This window comes from Alligator mississippiensis, chromosome 1, assembly GCF_030867095.1.
Source record: "Alligator mississippiensis isolate rAllMis1 chromosome 1, rAllMis1, whole genome shotgun sequence".
NCBI classification, from domain to species: domain Eukaryota; kingdom Metazoa; phylum Chordata; order Crocodylia; family Alligatoridae; genus Alligator; species Alligator mississippiensis.
In genome coordinates, this window is record NC_081824.1 from 85,360,596 (window position 1) to 85,375,939 (window position 15,344).

Sequence of the window (15,344 nt, forward strand, 5' to 3'; positions counted from 1 at the left end):
GTGGAAAAACTTGAGAGGGTCCAGAAAAGAGCAACCTGTATGATCAGGGACTTGCAAGGCAAGCCATACAAGGAGAGGCTGAGGGACCTGGGCCTCTTTAGCCTAAAGAAGAGAAGGTGGAGAGAGGACTTGATAGCGGCTTCCCGCTATATCAGAGGAGTGCACCAGGAGCTCGGTGAACAAGTGTTCACTAGGGCACCCCTGGTAAGACCAGGACCAATGGATACAAGCTCCTGGAAAGCTGCTCCAGGCTTAATACCAGGAAAAACTCCTTCACAGTCGGGGTGTGCAAACTGTAGAATAAACTCCCTACAGAAGTGGTGCAGTCACCTACCCTGGAGGTTTTCAAGAAGAGACTAGACAGTCACCCTGCTGGGGTCACCTAACCCCAGTTGATGTCCTCCTGTCTAGAGCGGGGGCAGGGGCTGGACCCGATGATCTGCAAGGTCCCTTCTAGCCCCTAACAATCTATGAATCTATATCCTCAAGCAGATTAAGTCATGTAACTACTTTATTGTCTAAAGCTAAACAGCTATATTTTTTTCAAGTTATGCATCTGGACTAATAGGAGCACTTGCAAATTAAATAAGGCAACAGCATAGAGAAATCAATTAATCAGGTGTTTAAAAAATATGTATTTTTATTCTAACATTCTATTTTGCTTCTGGCACCCCATAATCAACTACCTTACCTACATAGTTATTTTCTCTCACAGGACTCTATGGGATTTTTACACATGCTCTGGGAGGTGCCAGGGGGCACTTTAATTAGTGAGCTGCGCTAATTAAAAGCACTTGTGTATCATGTGTATCAGCATCTCCCGCGCTGAAAAATAGCAGCAGGGCACTTTGAACTGAAGCTCATTGAACGAACTTTAGTTCAAAGTGCCCCACTACCATTTTCAGTGCGCACATGCTGATACATGTGATGGCAGAGTCTACTGGAACGTTTTATTTCCATGGTCTAACAGACTTGCTTAATCAAGTCTGCTCCAACGTGCTGGATTTCCAGCACGTTGGAGCCGGCTCCCTGCATGTCTATAGGAGCTCTATATGCCTTCTCCCATATTCTGGTGTCTGAAATGTCCCACCCCCACAAACCTACTTGTTAAATTCCATCCATTCCAACAAATGACTTCTAGAAACTTACCTCTGACTAACTAGGAGAAGATAAAGTGAAAAAAAATTAAGAAGTATACATATGTATTGAATTATCATGCTTTCTTATTACTATTAGCCTTCCCCTCATTTCCCCTTTATACGTTCATGACTTTCAGGTCTCCTATTAAATTTAGTTGCTGTAGTTCATGTACCAAGGACCACAATATTTCTTTTTTCTAAACCACCCAGCATTTTTCTGGGTGATCAAGAATGATAGATGAGGATTAGAACTGCCCTAACTACATCTATGCTTAAATACGTTACTTTTTTGTCAGCAGGATACTGTATAAGCAAAGCTTTTATAGCATGGTATTTTGTAAAAATGAGGTAATAAGCAAAAGCTTTTTTTGCCACTACTGGAAAAGAAAACTGAGCTGGAACCTCATTTAAATATGGTTGACTAGCGAAGTCCTGATGAGTATGGATGGAATCTAAGAATAAAGCAAGATACAGTACATTTAACTCCTAACCTTTCTAAATTGCATGCAGGTGAAGTTCTTCATTGATACAAGAAACAAACTACAGTATAATCTGCCCATCATAAAGGGGAGATTACCTGACACTGCAGAACTGAGATTAATTATTCATACCGAATTATGTATTTTGTTTATGAAGTATGTTTTAAAGAAAACTCAAACACAAGTTCAATGAAAGTAATCCATGCAAAATAATCAAAACAAAAAACTGTCATCCTTATGAAGTTACAGACACTTGTAAAGATGACAGTAACCACTTATTTATAATAAAACATTATTGCATATTAATAGTTACTTATTGTTAAAAATATTGAGTTAACAATTAAAAGTATTTCAAATTAGGATAATCTAAGCAAATATCAATTCTATAATATAAATTTTAAAATATAAATTTTATTCATTATTTTTCTATGTCCATTAATTATAATCAGCATTTCCCAAGGTAAAGACCAGGTCTGAAAGGAATAACCAGCAGGCCATGGAAGACATAAAGATTAAGGGCAGGTACTTCTTTACCAAGATTTGGCTGAGTTGTGATCAGGGTTAGTGATTATTTTCATTTTCTGAAATAGGTTTCAACATTCAGAAGTTTGGGAAATGCTGTATTAAATATGGTATCAGTATTTCCAGGACAATTGTAAAATTTGAAACCTCCAAACTTAAATTAGCTAGGTACAAACTACTACCAGCATTTAAGCCATTTCTAATTCATAGGACTCCTTCGTACAGGTTTTCCTCGCCAACCAGAGTTCTGAGTATCCACAGTTAATATTCTGTATACTGTTTTGGTTACCACGGTATACAGTTTTGAGTAACCACCGTTTTCTGTGGCCACGCATCAGCCCACCAACCCCCTGGCCCTGCTTGTGCCTCTCCTTCCCCCCCAACAGCCCCTGCTACCCCAGCCAGAGGTGGCCCCCAAGCTGTACCAAAGGTGTGTGCAGTGGCGGGGAGCTGCCCTACCTGCAGTGGCAAGGAACAGCAGGCCTGCTCACTGCTGTTCCCTGCTGCCCTCCTCCATGACCCAGTGTGGCAGGGAGCAGAGAAGCCACGCGGGGATCTCTTCACTCACCGCTACTCACCCCATGCTGCCCTGGTGATGCGCTTCCTGTGCCTGCTGCTGATTTGAGGGGCGCAGCCCTGCACCACTGCCCTCAATGCAGCCCCGTGTGTAGGAGGCACATCGCCAGGGCAACGTGGGGCGAGCAGTGGTGGGTGAGGAGATCCCCGCACAGCTTCTCTGCTTCCTGCTGCACCAGGCCACGGGGGAGGGAAGCAGGGTGGCAAGGAACTGCAGCTCCGGCCAGGCTGGATTGTGGGACAATCCGAGCCCAGTTGCTCATCCAGGGGTGCAGGCAGGTGGCTCCCGCTGCTGCTGGGCTCCGATTGTCCCACAACCCGGCCTGGCTAGCATCCCATCTGCAGGCTGCTGACTGGCCAATCGTGTGCTGCTGAAGGTGGGCACAAAACACCCCCACCACACCATTCAGACAGGTGGGGGCGGGGAAGTGCTACGGTGTGCTGCGCAGGGATGTCTGACATGTCCCTCCCCTTTCCTTCCCCCTCCTTCTCCCCCGGGTAGGAGGTGAACATGCTGGGGGAGATGCTGCCGCCACACCCTGGGTGCGCTCTGTTCCCCGCCCACTGACAAGTACCCCCTATAACCTAAGTGCCCCTAGGGGTGTGCCTACTCCCAACTGACCCCGTGTATTAAAGGTAAGTAAAAATTATTTTTATACACTATACTGTACAGTATTCAAGTCCCTGATCCCATTTCCCCCATAAGCCTTTAGTTTTACCAACTGCGGTTTTGCCAACCACGGGAACTTTCCAAAACCTAACCCCCGTGGTTAGCAAGGGAAACCTGTATGTATACAAAGAATATTTTAAGGATGAAATAAGCCATGTTACTAAGAAATCTCCAATAACATCTTTTTTTTTTTTTTAGAAACCGAAGTATAAAATTGAAAATACAATTTTATACTCCAAACAATATGAACAAATCAATATGCGATCTATTCCATATCAAACTGAATTCCAAAATACCTACATTTTCACATTCCTCACACATGACAGTGCTAGTCAATTCACCAACAAAGATCCTATCTATGAAGTTCATCTTCACACCCTCTCTTCCATATGCTGAAAAAACATTGCTTTTTTTAATGTGAAAAAACAAATCCAATGCCACTGTATAAGTACAACATAATAGTTTCTATGGTTTATTGTTAAAAAAACACAATGTATGAATTACATACAAAACACATAATAACACTATTAATGTAATAAATCATTTACTGCTAATATGGCACACTTCGTAATATTTACAGAAGTTATTCAGTGATACAATTCATTCAGTCTCTCCTTCTGCCCCTGCTGTATCAGAATAGTGCTGCATCTCTCAAGAGGAGGATTTAAACAAAAATTCTGATTTTCTTTTTAACAAAGAATGCAAGTAATCAGCCTTATTTATTTAATATTCTGTTGTTCCAAAGCAGGGACTATAGCAGCAGACATACTGATATGTTTTCTAAATGATAGTTTCTAAAACTGTCAAACTTGAAAGAATAACAAAAAAAATATTTATTTTGTTTTATGTTACATTTTCAAGAACAAGTTACAGATTTGGAAAAAGCTAATCTTTCAAACAAGCTTCAGTATGTTTGGGCTGTAAGACTAAAACTAATAAGCACGTGTAACAATGACTTATATAAATAAAAAGCTCAGATTTGGAAAATAATCTTGCCCTTATTGCAAAAATCATTATACTGCTTTTGTGTTCATATTCTTAAAATGCTCAGGATGTCAATAATTCAATCAATGAAACATTCCAGGTGCTCTCTTTGAGTGATACAATAGTTGCACAATACAAAAAGATCAGAAGATGCAAAAGAATATATTTCCAAAAGTAAAATTAAATTGTACATTCTTGAGCGATATTAGTAACAAATGGAAGCAAGCCAATATATACAAGAATTTCTATATTTTATGTGTGCACTAGATGGCACTAGAATAATAGATAATATAATTTTACTTAAGCCACGCACAGTGCTCTAGAACTCCAGTTTGTAACAGACAGTCAATATTGAAAAAAATTACATTTGAACAATTGTACATGCTTTTTTTTTTTAAGTGATTCATTAGGAGGTAGCATACCTTTGACTTTTCTTTTAGTTTCCTCATCTGCTGTTTTAGTGGTTGGATTATTGAATGCTTTTAAGATACCAGTTTGTATCCGCTATTAAAACAAATATATATTTTCAGGAGGTGATAAGCAGTTTAAGAAGATCTAAAAATGATTAGAATTTTTTCTCCATTATTTCTAGAAAGAAGCATAGTTTACTAAGATTTTAAAATTATATGATCATGCTTTTATATGACACAAACTAATATATAACTTTCGTAATTAACATTCAAAAACTTATCTCCCCATAAAAAGGGACCACTTTTAGGTTCATAAAGAATTTATCAAGGAACAGTGAGATTATGCTGTCAACATGATTTTCACTTCTGTTATTGCTTGGCAAGAAAACAGCAAAATGACAATGCAGAAACTGCTTCCTTCTACAATGACTGACAAGAATATAGAAAATGTTTAAAGTCTATAACCATTTGTTAGACTTCTGCCTTACTCAAATCAACTTCATTCTTCTACTATTGTGTTTAGAAAGTACTAAACTTATATTCTTTTTTCTTTTAGTACTAACTTATGTTATCATACCTCAATGGGTATACGAAAAACTCCTATTAACGCATACAAGGATTACCTATGTGTACTGAGGAGAAAACAATTCTAAAAATATATATTTTTGGACATTAAACACATTTGAACATTAAGGTGTAATTTGCGCATCAAAATGGTAAATTTCCCCACTTCTCAGTCAAAAAATAAATAAATAAATTTATGGTAATGATGCCTCATACTGTAAGACTTCACTACAGATGCAAACTGTACCACAAACCTTTACCAGGAAACTATAAAGTATTTATAAACTAAATGATTGTCAAGTAATCAGCATTATCAATGTATTAATTCTCCCTTACTAAATGTACTTGCTCAGTAGTGCAAATTAGTAAGGCTCTACTGTATTACTGTATCTGGTAAAAGGGACACTGGAGTCACAATTAAGCTAATATACCACTCTAGAAATGAGTTCTGATGCTTCAACATTTCTGTACATATTAGCCCTTATATCTACTAACAAAATATTCCTCACATTTACAACAGCAAAGTATGCTCCACTCAGGCCATATGAAAAAAAGAATGCTATAATGAAGATATCCTTAGAGGTTCAATTTCCAGTTCATCCACTCACAGATTAGAGTCATACTTCTACCTTATGAATATATGACCTGGCTTGCGATTAATCTCCTGCCATCCCAAGCCCTTCTTTGTTCATCTTAAAGCCAACAATATACTAAAAGGACTAATCAATAGGTAATTCACCAAGTTGAACACCATAAATGGGTTTAGGGCCATAAGCAACCCCTTTTGTTGGGATTAGTGCGTTGAACCATTTATTTAGGTCAAAGAAAGACATAGTCCCTGAATGGTCAGGGTGCTGCTAACAATGGCAGCAGACATTAATCAATTAGCAGCAGGGTTCAGCTACTTCAAACCCTGGTGTGAAACAATCTCCAGCACACACTGCTGGAAACAACAGACTGTGTAATTTTGATTGTAGTATTGACAGCCTTTCACTTTAAAAGTCTATTTACATACATATCTACATACATGTACTTTTAGAAAGATATGGAGAAAAAATAGAATGCCAAAGAATCTGATGTTGGTTTCAGACCACCAAAAACAGACAAAAATCTCAGGACAATTAAAAGAACCATTTTATAAGACACATACAGAGGCAAGCAAAAAAGTAAATTTATGTAAAATTATGTAAATCCAGAAAAGGCTTTTATAATATATACTGTAAATACATGTTAATAACATAGTATATTAATATCAGAGGACCAAGTAGCTCTGCTTTCAAAATTAATCAGGGCAGGATGTATAAGAAATGGCAATTAGACTGTTCAGCTAAATAAAAGGTTTTCCACAGGTACACAATCAAGTGCTTAGCTGCAATTTTAGTAGAGCTGTTACCTAAACTTTACACTCAAAAGCAAGCACATTTAAAAGCAGCATGAAAGAGAAAGGTTAGTGGCTGTAATCATTTCTAAAGGATTCTGGTGGCAGACATATTGCTGTAGGCTTTCTTCAATCAAAAAACACATGGTAGTGACACTCCATAACAATAGCACGATTAACAGCTGTGGAGTTCCCATGACAGACAATGCTGCTACTGCTTGTATCTGACTGGCACAACTGTCCAATGCTCACAAGACTGAATAGATCCACAGATCTGACATTCTCAGTTTGTCACACCATCTATAGACCCGAAAGAGAGAGGAAAAAGAGCTTTTAGTCATAATGTCCCTTGCTGCGCAGCCTGGAGGTGATAGACTCACTGTTCATAGTAATGCACTATTATGGCAAAACGGGGGTTTAATTGCAGTAAAGGGTGGGGCCAACCTTCACTTACCCAAAGACAAAGGTGACAGAGTTACTGCACAGACCAATTCATAAGAGAAAACATTTCTCAACATGTTATGTTGTTCTTTTATTGTACTTATAATATCTACTATTTCTAGTAAAACTATTTAAAGGCCGAGTAACTATGCACATTGATACCACCATAAGGACAGCACATCCAATGATAACAATGACATTTACTCTCATATTTTTGTTAATCTGTTCCTCAGGAGGAAGAAAGCATCTGAATATTTGCTTTAAAAGGCTTTCCCTTGATTTTATTGCACATCAAGAGTGAGGGAAACATTTTCAATTATTTTATACCAGAAGAACAGTATAGTAACTTCCACCCCTGCTGCAACATTAAAAAAACCAAACAAAACCTTTAAGTGGCTCAGCTTCAACAAGGAGAGGGAAGGAGTGCCTTCCCAGTCTTGAGGTCATGGCACTCTTCTGAGGTGATATTGTGGGTTTGACCTCCATCAGGCTGAGAAAGGCCTAAAACATAGGTCTCACAACCTGAATAAGTGCTCTACTTACTAAGGTATTGTACACTACTACCTCCCCTCCTTTGGTCACATTTTAAGAGCAAGCCAGTTGCCCGTCATGAAGGAATTAATTAGTTGATTATATGTGGGGGGTTTCAATCCGTAAATCCCAATCATAAGCAGGCATCTAACTTAGGCACTTAAATCCAGGGAAGAGGCAGGGTAGATATGCACCTTATAAATTAACTAAATAAGACGTATATAGAGAGAAAGCATAAGCTCTTGTCAAACTAAGTTCACTTCATCAGATACCTGCCTCTCCTTAGAGTTTCTTTTTGCCTGGCTTTGGCATCCTCCCTTGTTTGGCATGCTGAGCATTGCACATTTCACTCTAGTGCTCAAAAGGTAAGGTGCTAAATAAACTAGTAACAGAACACATTAAGAAATACTTGCTTTTACAAACTACTCTGTACAGTGTTTCTGCCACTGGGCAAATGAAGGTTGGTCTCACCCTTTACAGTGCATTCTATGGAGTAAAAGGGGGAAGGATTTAATTAAACCAGGTGTCATTACTTCTGTGATGACTACCAGTGTGCACTACTCTTATCCTGGGGTAAGTGGAAGCTCAACTGTGGTAACTTACCACAGTTTAACTTCCACTAACTGCAATTTAAGGGCATGCACATGTGCCGTTACTACAGAGCAGCTGATAAGATGGAATCCTTTTACTCTGTATGTCCGTAGCCTGATTCTCTCTCTTTAAAGCATAGGGAACAGAGGCACCTGAAGTTGTTAATTCCTTTCCTGGAGCAGGAAACCTAACTTCTGTTGCAGGAACACTCACCATGTTCAAGTCCCTTTGTGATTCTGGTCCTTAATCGATAAAGACATGGATTAACGGATAGCCAGAAGTGTCAAGTGTCAGAAAAATAGTCCCATCATGTCCAATACACAACAGAATACTGCAGCATACAACTCTAACAGGGGCTGCCTCAGTGCATCCATGGGCTGGCCTATACTACTGCAGCAGTGAAGCCCAAAAAGGACAGAGCTGAGCATGCCTTGTCCACCCATGCCTGCTGACATACTCCTAGAACTGGGAGTGTACCAATAAAGCAGCTTCAGCATCTACTTTCAGGACTGCCAGAAACCATGGGATCAAAAGCAGACATTTGGAGCAGCTTCACTGGTGAAATTCCAGGTTTGGAGCAAATTAGTGAGCCCAAGTGATGGAGTGTGCTTATCCCCATCTTGTACTGAAGGTACAAAAAAGCCCCATACTCTAGAGAAGGGGGTTCAGGTCAGGCAGAGGCCCAGCCCCCAAAAAATGAAGTTTACCTTCAAAAGGTGAAGCTTTTGACACAAGAAGTCCAATTTTAAGAAACTAACACTTAAAACAGAGATTTGATAGTTTCCACTTCTTGAACAGAATAGAAGAGAAACTATAACTCCCTTGAATAATTGATTACTAAGGATATTGGATTAGTGATCTATACATACTGTATTTATTCAATTTTAAAATGAAAGTTTTTTTGCCCCATTTAACATGGGGGAGGGGGGAAGCCCCTCATCTTGGACTCCAGCACAAGGTGGGAGCGGGGCAGACAGTTGCCGTGCTCCCCAACCTGTGCTGCTTCTCTCCCCTCACTGCAACCCCACTTGCCCCTTGCTCTAGTGTAGGCATGCTAGACCATGGAGCATGGCCCTAGCCTTGTCCCATAGCAGAGGTGCTAGCCCCATGCTCTATGCCCCAGCCTGAATGTAGACAGAGCTTACCAGCACAGAGCAACAGTAAGCACAAAGGAGGGGCAGAGGCTTCAGGGGAGAGGAAGATGGGGGGGAAGAAGGATGGGGACTTGAGCCTGTTGGCAGGGAGGGGCACAAGCAGTGTAGGGGGAAGACACGTGGAAGGCAGGAAGGGCTGCAGGCACAAGGGAGAGGTAAGTGGGGGGGAAAGGTGGTAGGGGACAAGGTGCCCACCCCTCCAACTGCCTCCACACCAAATGTCCCCTACCACCTGCTACTTCCTGCCTACCTCTTACTACTCCTACCACTGACTGCCCCCGCACTGTTTCCCCCACCACCTGTCCTCCACACCCTGCCACCTGCCCCCTTACTACTCCCCTCCTTGTTGAGTGTCCCCCCACCACCTGCAGTATTGGTGGTAAGGTATCAATTTCATAGATTTCATAGATTTCATAGACATTAGGGCTGGAAGGGACCTCGGAAGATCATCGAGTCCAGCCCCCCGCCCAAAGGGCAGGACGTCAGCTGGGGTCATAGGATCCCAGCAAGATAAGCATCCAGTTTCATCTTGAAGGTGTTCAATGAAGGCGCTTGAACAACCTCCGGCGGCAGGCTGTTCCAGACCTTGGGGGCTCAGACAGTAAAGAAATTCTTCCTTATGTCCAGCCTGAAACAATCTTGTAGTAGTTTGTGACCATTCGTCCTCGTCATCCCTTGGGGCGCTCTGGTGAACAAACGTTCCCCTAGATGCTGGTGATCACCCCTGATAAACTTGTAGGTGGCCATCAGATCACCCGAGCCTGCGCTTTTCCAGGCTAAAGAGCCCCAGGGCTCTCAGCCTGTCATCGTAGGGTCTGCTTCCCTGACCCCTGATCATGTGCGTGGCTCTTCTCTGGACTCTCTCAAGCTTCTCCACATCCTTTTTGAATTGTGGAGCCCAAAACTGGACGCAGTACTCCAGCTGCGGCCTCACTAAGGCCGAGTACAGGGGGAGAATGACGTCCCGGGATTTGCTTGAGAAGCATCTATGGATGCAAGCCAGCATTTTGGTCGCTTTACTAGCCGCAGCATCGCATTGCAGGCTCATGTTCATCTTGTGGTCAATGATGACCCCCAAGTCTCTTTCTTCCATAGTGCTAACCAACATAGCACTGCCGAGCCTATAAGGATGCTGCGGGGTTTTTTTCCCAAGGTGGAGAACCTTGCATTTATCGGCGTTGAACACCATCAGATTCTCATCCGCCCACTTGCTGAGCCTGTCCAGGTCAGCCTGGATCACCCGCCTGTCTTCTGGCATGGATGCTTTGCCCCAAAGTTTGGTGTCATCGGCGAACTTGGCCAGTCCGCTTCTGACTCCAGTGTCCACATCGTTAATGAAGATGTTGAACAGTATGGGTCCAAGGACAGAGCCCTGGGGGACCCCACTGGTCACAGGACACCACGATGAGTGACTTCCATCAATGACTACCCTCTGGGTCCGACCCCGGAGCCAATTTTCCAGCCAGTGGATCGTGGGGGACCCAAGGCAACAATTGGCCAGTTTCTCCAAGAGACGATCATGGGACACCAGATCGAAGGCTTTTTTGAAGTCAAGATATATGACATCAATCTCATCTCCCTTGTCCAGGTGATAGGTCACCTGGTCGTAGAAGGAAATGAGATTGGTCAAGCAAGACCTACCCGCAACAAACCTGTGCTGGCTATCCCTTAAGATGTTGGCGTCGGCCAGTCCATTAAGGATGGCCTCCTTAATAAACTTTTCTAAGATCTTCCCCGGGATAGAAGTCAGGCTGATGGGCCTATAGTTAGCTGGATCCACTTTCCTCCCTTTCTTGAAGATAGGCACCACGTTGGCCTTCTTCCAGTCTTCGGGCACTACACCAGAGTGCCAAGAGTTTTCAAAGATCCGCGCTAGAGGCTGGGCTATGATGCTCGCCAGCTCCTTGAGTACCCTGGGGTGAAGATTGTCAGGGCCGGCTGACTTGAAGGTATCCAGCTTCTCAAGATGTTCCTTCACAAAGTCAGCATTAATGGAGGGCAGGGGATCACCCTCACCCGGACTTCCCGGCCCTGTAGCAGGTACAGGCGTCCCATGGGGCTGATGAAAGACCGACGCAAAGTACCTATTTAATAGGTTGGCTTTTTCCTGGGCGTCAGTTGTCAGTTGCCCCATCTGGTTCAGCAGGGGTCCAACGTTGCCCCTGCTTTTCCTCCGGCTCCCCACGTATCTGAAAAAGGACTTTTTATTGTCCTTGATGCTCAAAGCTAGCTGGAGTTCAGTTGCAGCCTTGGCTTTCCTGGTCTGCTCCCTACAGGACCGGACCAGTGCAGAATAATCCTCCTTGGAGGTGACTCCCATCCTCCATCCTTTGTAGGCCTTTTTTTTTAGCCTCAGGAGGTCTGCTAGGTCCCTGGAGAGCCAGGGGGGCTGCTGTGCCCTCTTGCTGCCTTTCCTCCGAGATGGAATAGACTTAGTTTGTGCATTGAGGATCGCTCCCTTGAGGAGCAACCACTCTTCTTGAACTCCCCTCTCCCTGCGGTCACAGTCCCTTAGGGCCTCACTGACAAGCCTCCTGAGCTTGTCAAAGTCGGCTTTCCTGAAGTCAAGGACTTGCGTGTTGCTGACCGACTTGCCAGCTTTTCGGCGGATGGTGAAGGTGATCAGCTCGTGGTCGCTGTCACCCAGCTTCCCATCGATCACTAGGTCGTCGACTAGGTCCTCCCCAGTAGCCAGCACCAGGTCGAGCAGCGCTTTGCCTCTCGTTGGCCCATAGACTTCTTGAGCCAGGTAGAGGTCATCCACGCACGAGAGGAAGCTCTGCGACCGCTCAGATTTTGCTGAGCGATCCTCCCACGAGATGTCTGGGTAATTGAAGTCACCCATGACAACCATGGTCCTGGAGCAAGCTGCCTCAGCCAGTTCCTGGGCAAACTCCTGGTCTAGCTCAGGACTTTGGGTGGGAGGTCTGTAATAGACTCCCACCATTGTGTCCCCTGTGCCGTGTTCCCCACAGATTTTAACCCAGAGGGTCTCCAGCCGTCCACCCTGGTCGCCAATATCGGCTTGCAGGGGCGCATAGCTTTCCTTAACATAGAGAGCTACACCCCCGCCCCTTTTCTCTACACGATCCCTCCTGTACAGGGTATAGCCATCTATCCCCGTGGTCCAGTCATGGGTGGAGTCCCACCAGGTCTCCGTGATCCCTATGACATCGTAACTGTTTGCACTGAGCAGGAGGATGAGCTCCTCCTGCTTATTCCCCAAGCTCCTGGCATTTGTGTACAGGCAGGCAAGCGCCCCCTGGGGGGCTCCTTCCTTGCCCACAGATTTTACCAGGGCTGGGGCTGGGGCGGGCTCCCTTGAGTGCCATGATCCGCTGGCTTTGCAAGGAAACAACCCTTCAATAATTAGATACTATACACTGAGAAGTATAACAAATTTATACATTTTCTATGTATAGAATCTAATTACAGGTTTCCCTCACTTTATGCGGGTTCCGTATGTGCGAATTTGTTCTTATATGATGACCCTTTTTATACCAAAAATTCGTTATATGCAAGATAAATTCAATCTTATGTGATCGATGTGGCGGAACCCTGTGGTCAGCTGCTTTGTGCAGTGCATTGTGGGAGTGATGCGCACCAAAATATCGTCTTCTGTTTGGATCTGTGCTCCCGCTTGTTGTCTGCGACACGTGTTTCTGTAGTTGCCATCCTCATTATGATAGTGCCTTGTGTTTGTGTGTACTGTCTGCTGTTGGCGAGTACCAAAATTGTCTTGTAAAAGTGGTAGAAATGGGTCTAGGAATCAGTACCAGTCAAGGTACTGTATCAGTATCAGTATCAGTCAAGGTCTTGGAATGTATCCCTATTTGTTACATTGTAAAGTGGGTTCCCTTTATGCGAATTTGAGTTATGGGCTGTTTTCCAGGAACACATGTACAGCATAAAGAAGGGGAAACCTGTACAAGGGGAGTTGTCTTAAATTCAGGGCCATCAAGGATTCAGATAAATATGGTAATACATGTCTCAGATGGCCAAAGCCGACTAGAGGTGATTCAATAATTACTCGTTTGTCGGGGCGGGCTGGTGAATAGAGAGGCCGAGAAAGCTTTATGGTTGTAAAACTTTACTTACGTCGCTTGCTGTTGCGACGAAAATGGTCCGGTCGTCTGAACAACTACATTAGTTGTTCCAGCTGGCAGGGCTCAGGCCAGCACGTCCGTCTACAAATCGGGCCGGCAGGGAAAAGGATACGTCTGGGATTGCGCTCGGCGACAGGGAGAAGAATCGATAGGTGATCAGTCTATCGATTAGCTCAGCCACAAGTCAGATCTCTTCAGAAGCACTCTGCAGCGTGCTTAAAGTTCTCCGACTTGGTCGCGCGAAATTTTAAACGGCTAGCCAGCCAATTACTAGCCGCCACGTGTGCATAATTTAGAGCTGGCCAATAGCGGGACACAAATTTACATTCGAATAGCGGGAACTCTCTTGCACCGGGGGTTTTCTGCAGCAACAGAAAACCTCTTACTTTGCAAGAGGCTCTCATGTGGCGGGAAAACTCCACCATGCCGAGGCACCAAAATCACTGGGTTGTGACAATAGAGATGTGATTTACCATTATATATAAGAAATGCAAATATTCCTTAGCTATAATGGTAAATCAGTGATAACATCTGGCCTCTCAGGCAGATGCACACCTTTGGGGAGGAAGTTATCTGAATACTATATACATGATCCCTGACCATTGAATAGAAAAATATTCTCTATTGAGAACTCCTCCTCTAGGAGGAAAAGCTGCTCGATACAGACCTCTAGTGAGAGACTGATGCTACATTTTAGTCAGAAGTGTAGGATTAGATCTTACTCTAGTTTTTATGGTTATTTTCTAATATGTCTCTTTCAATCTTCTTACTATTTATGTGATTTTCTTGCTTATGTAATAGATCTTTTTGCTATTTCTTATATCTTAGTAATTGTCTATGGTCAGTGTGATTTCAGAACAAATGATATCTACAAGCTAGTTACACCTAGGGGAGTTAGGATGTACAGTTTTATGCAAACCTAGAAGAGTACAAGTCATCATCTGGTAAGATGGCTTCTACTGGAGCTGCAAAGGCCTCGACTGAGACAGGCGGAACTAAGGTATACTAGGGTAAGAAGTTACTTCAGGGGCAAATCTTAAGTTGGTTCTCCACAGCTAAGCAGCAGAATGGTGAAGACAGGTTTGGAGTTTCAACTGTCCCATAAAATACTGTTAACCAAAGTTACTATATAAAATTGTGACAACTTACTTATAATCAGCAGTTTTGAAATACTTAAGTGAAAATGCATCAATTTAACTGTCTTTTCAGAAGCCAACTTTACATTTAGTGGTAGAAGCAAACCTCAGCAATGTATGTACCAATCAGACATAGAGAATATGAAGTAAATTAAAACATGGATATTCAATCTAAAATTAATCCAAGTTACTTCCCTGAAAATATATAAAGATTTTACCTTTGTTTCTTCTGTTCTCATTGCATCCAACAAGTAGTGGAGAAGCTCTTGGCTATCCTGCTGTTGGAAACCCTTAAACCGAGGGGCCCTATGAAAAAAGTAGAAGTTTAAAATGACTTTACTACTACTAAAAGGCAGCTGTATGCTACTGATGAGCTAGCTTAGGAATGTCAGTCACCAACTCGGAGCGCACCCACATCTGATATTATATTATTTAATTTACTACACACCACTTTATTCCATTTCTGAAAAAAATATTAACATTAAATATATAACATTAAATTACTGAAAGTCAGGAGGATCCAAATGTATTTCTAAACCATATGAAGATCAGTAAAATGGTGGAAAAAAAAATCAAATGCTTTCAGGGACATTCTTTTGTGGATACCAGGACCACTAGATTTGGTCATCTACATGGTCATTTAAGTCTCCAGAGTGCCACTTA

General features: G+C 42.9%; 1 protein-coding gene across 8 annotated transcripts in view; it reads right to left on the bottom strand.

Moving 5' to 3' along the window:
- USP45 (ubiquitin specific peptidase 45) overlaps window positions 1-15,344 on the bottom strand; it is a 137,030-nt gene that overhangs the window by 23,891 nt on the left and 97,795 nt on the right. For 3 of the 8 annotated variants that reach the window (XM_059732264.1, XM_059732249.1, XM_019486383.2), the window contains exons 9-11: window positions 14,900-14,987; window positions 4,793-4,874; window positions 3,687-3,778 (exon numbers count right to left, since the gene is read on the bottom strand). In XM_059732264.1, the coding sequence (XP_059588247.1) occupies window positions 3,687-3,778; window positions 4,793-4,874; window positions 14,900-14,987 (262 nt within the window). The other 5 variants (XM_019486384.2, XM_059732282.1, XM_059732274.1 and 2 more) reach the window with 3 other exon arrangements.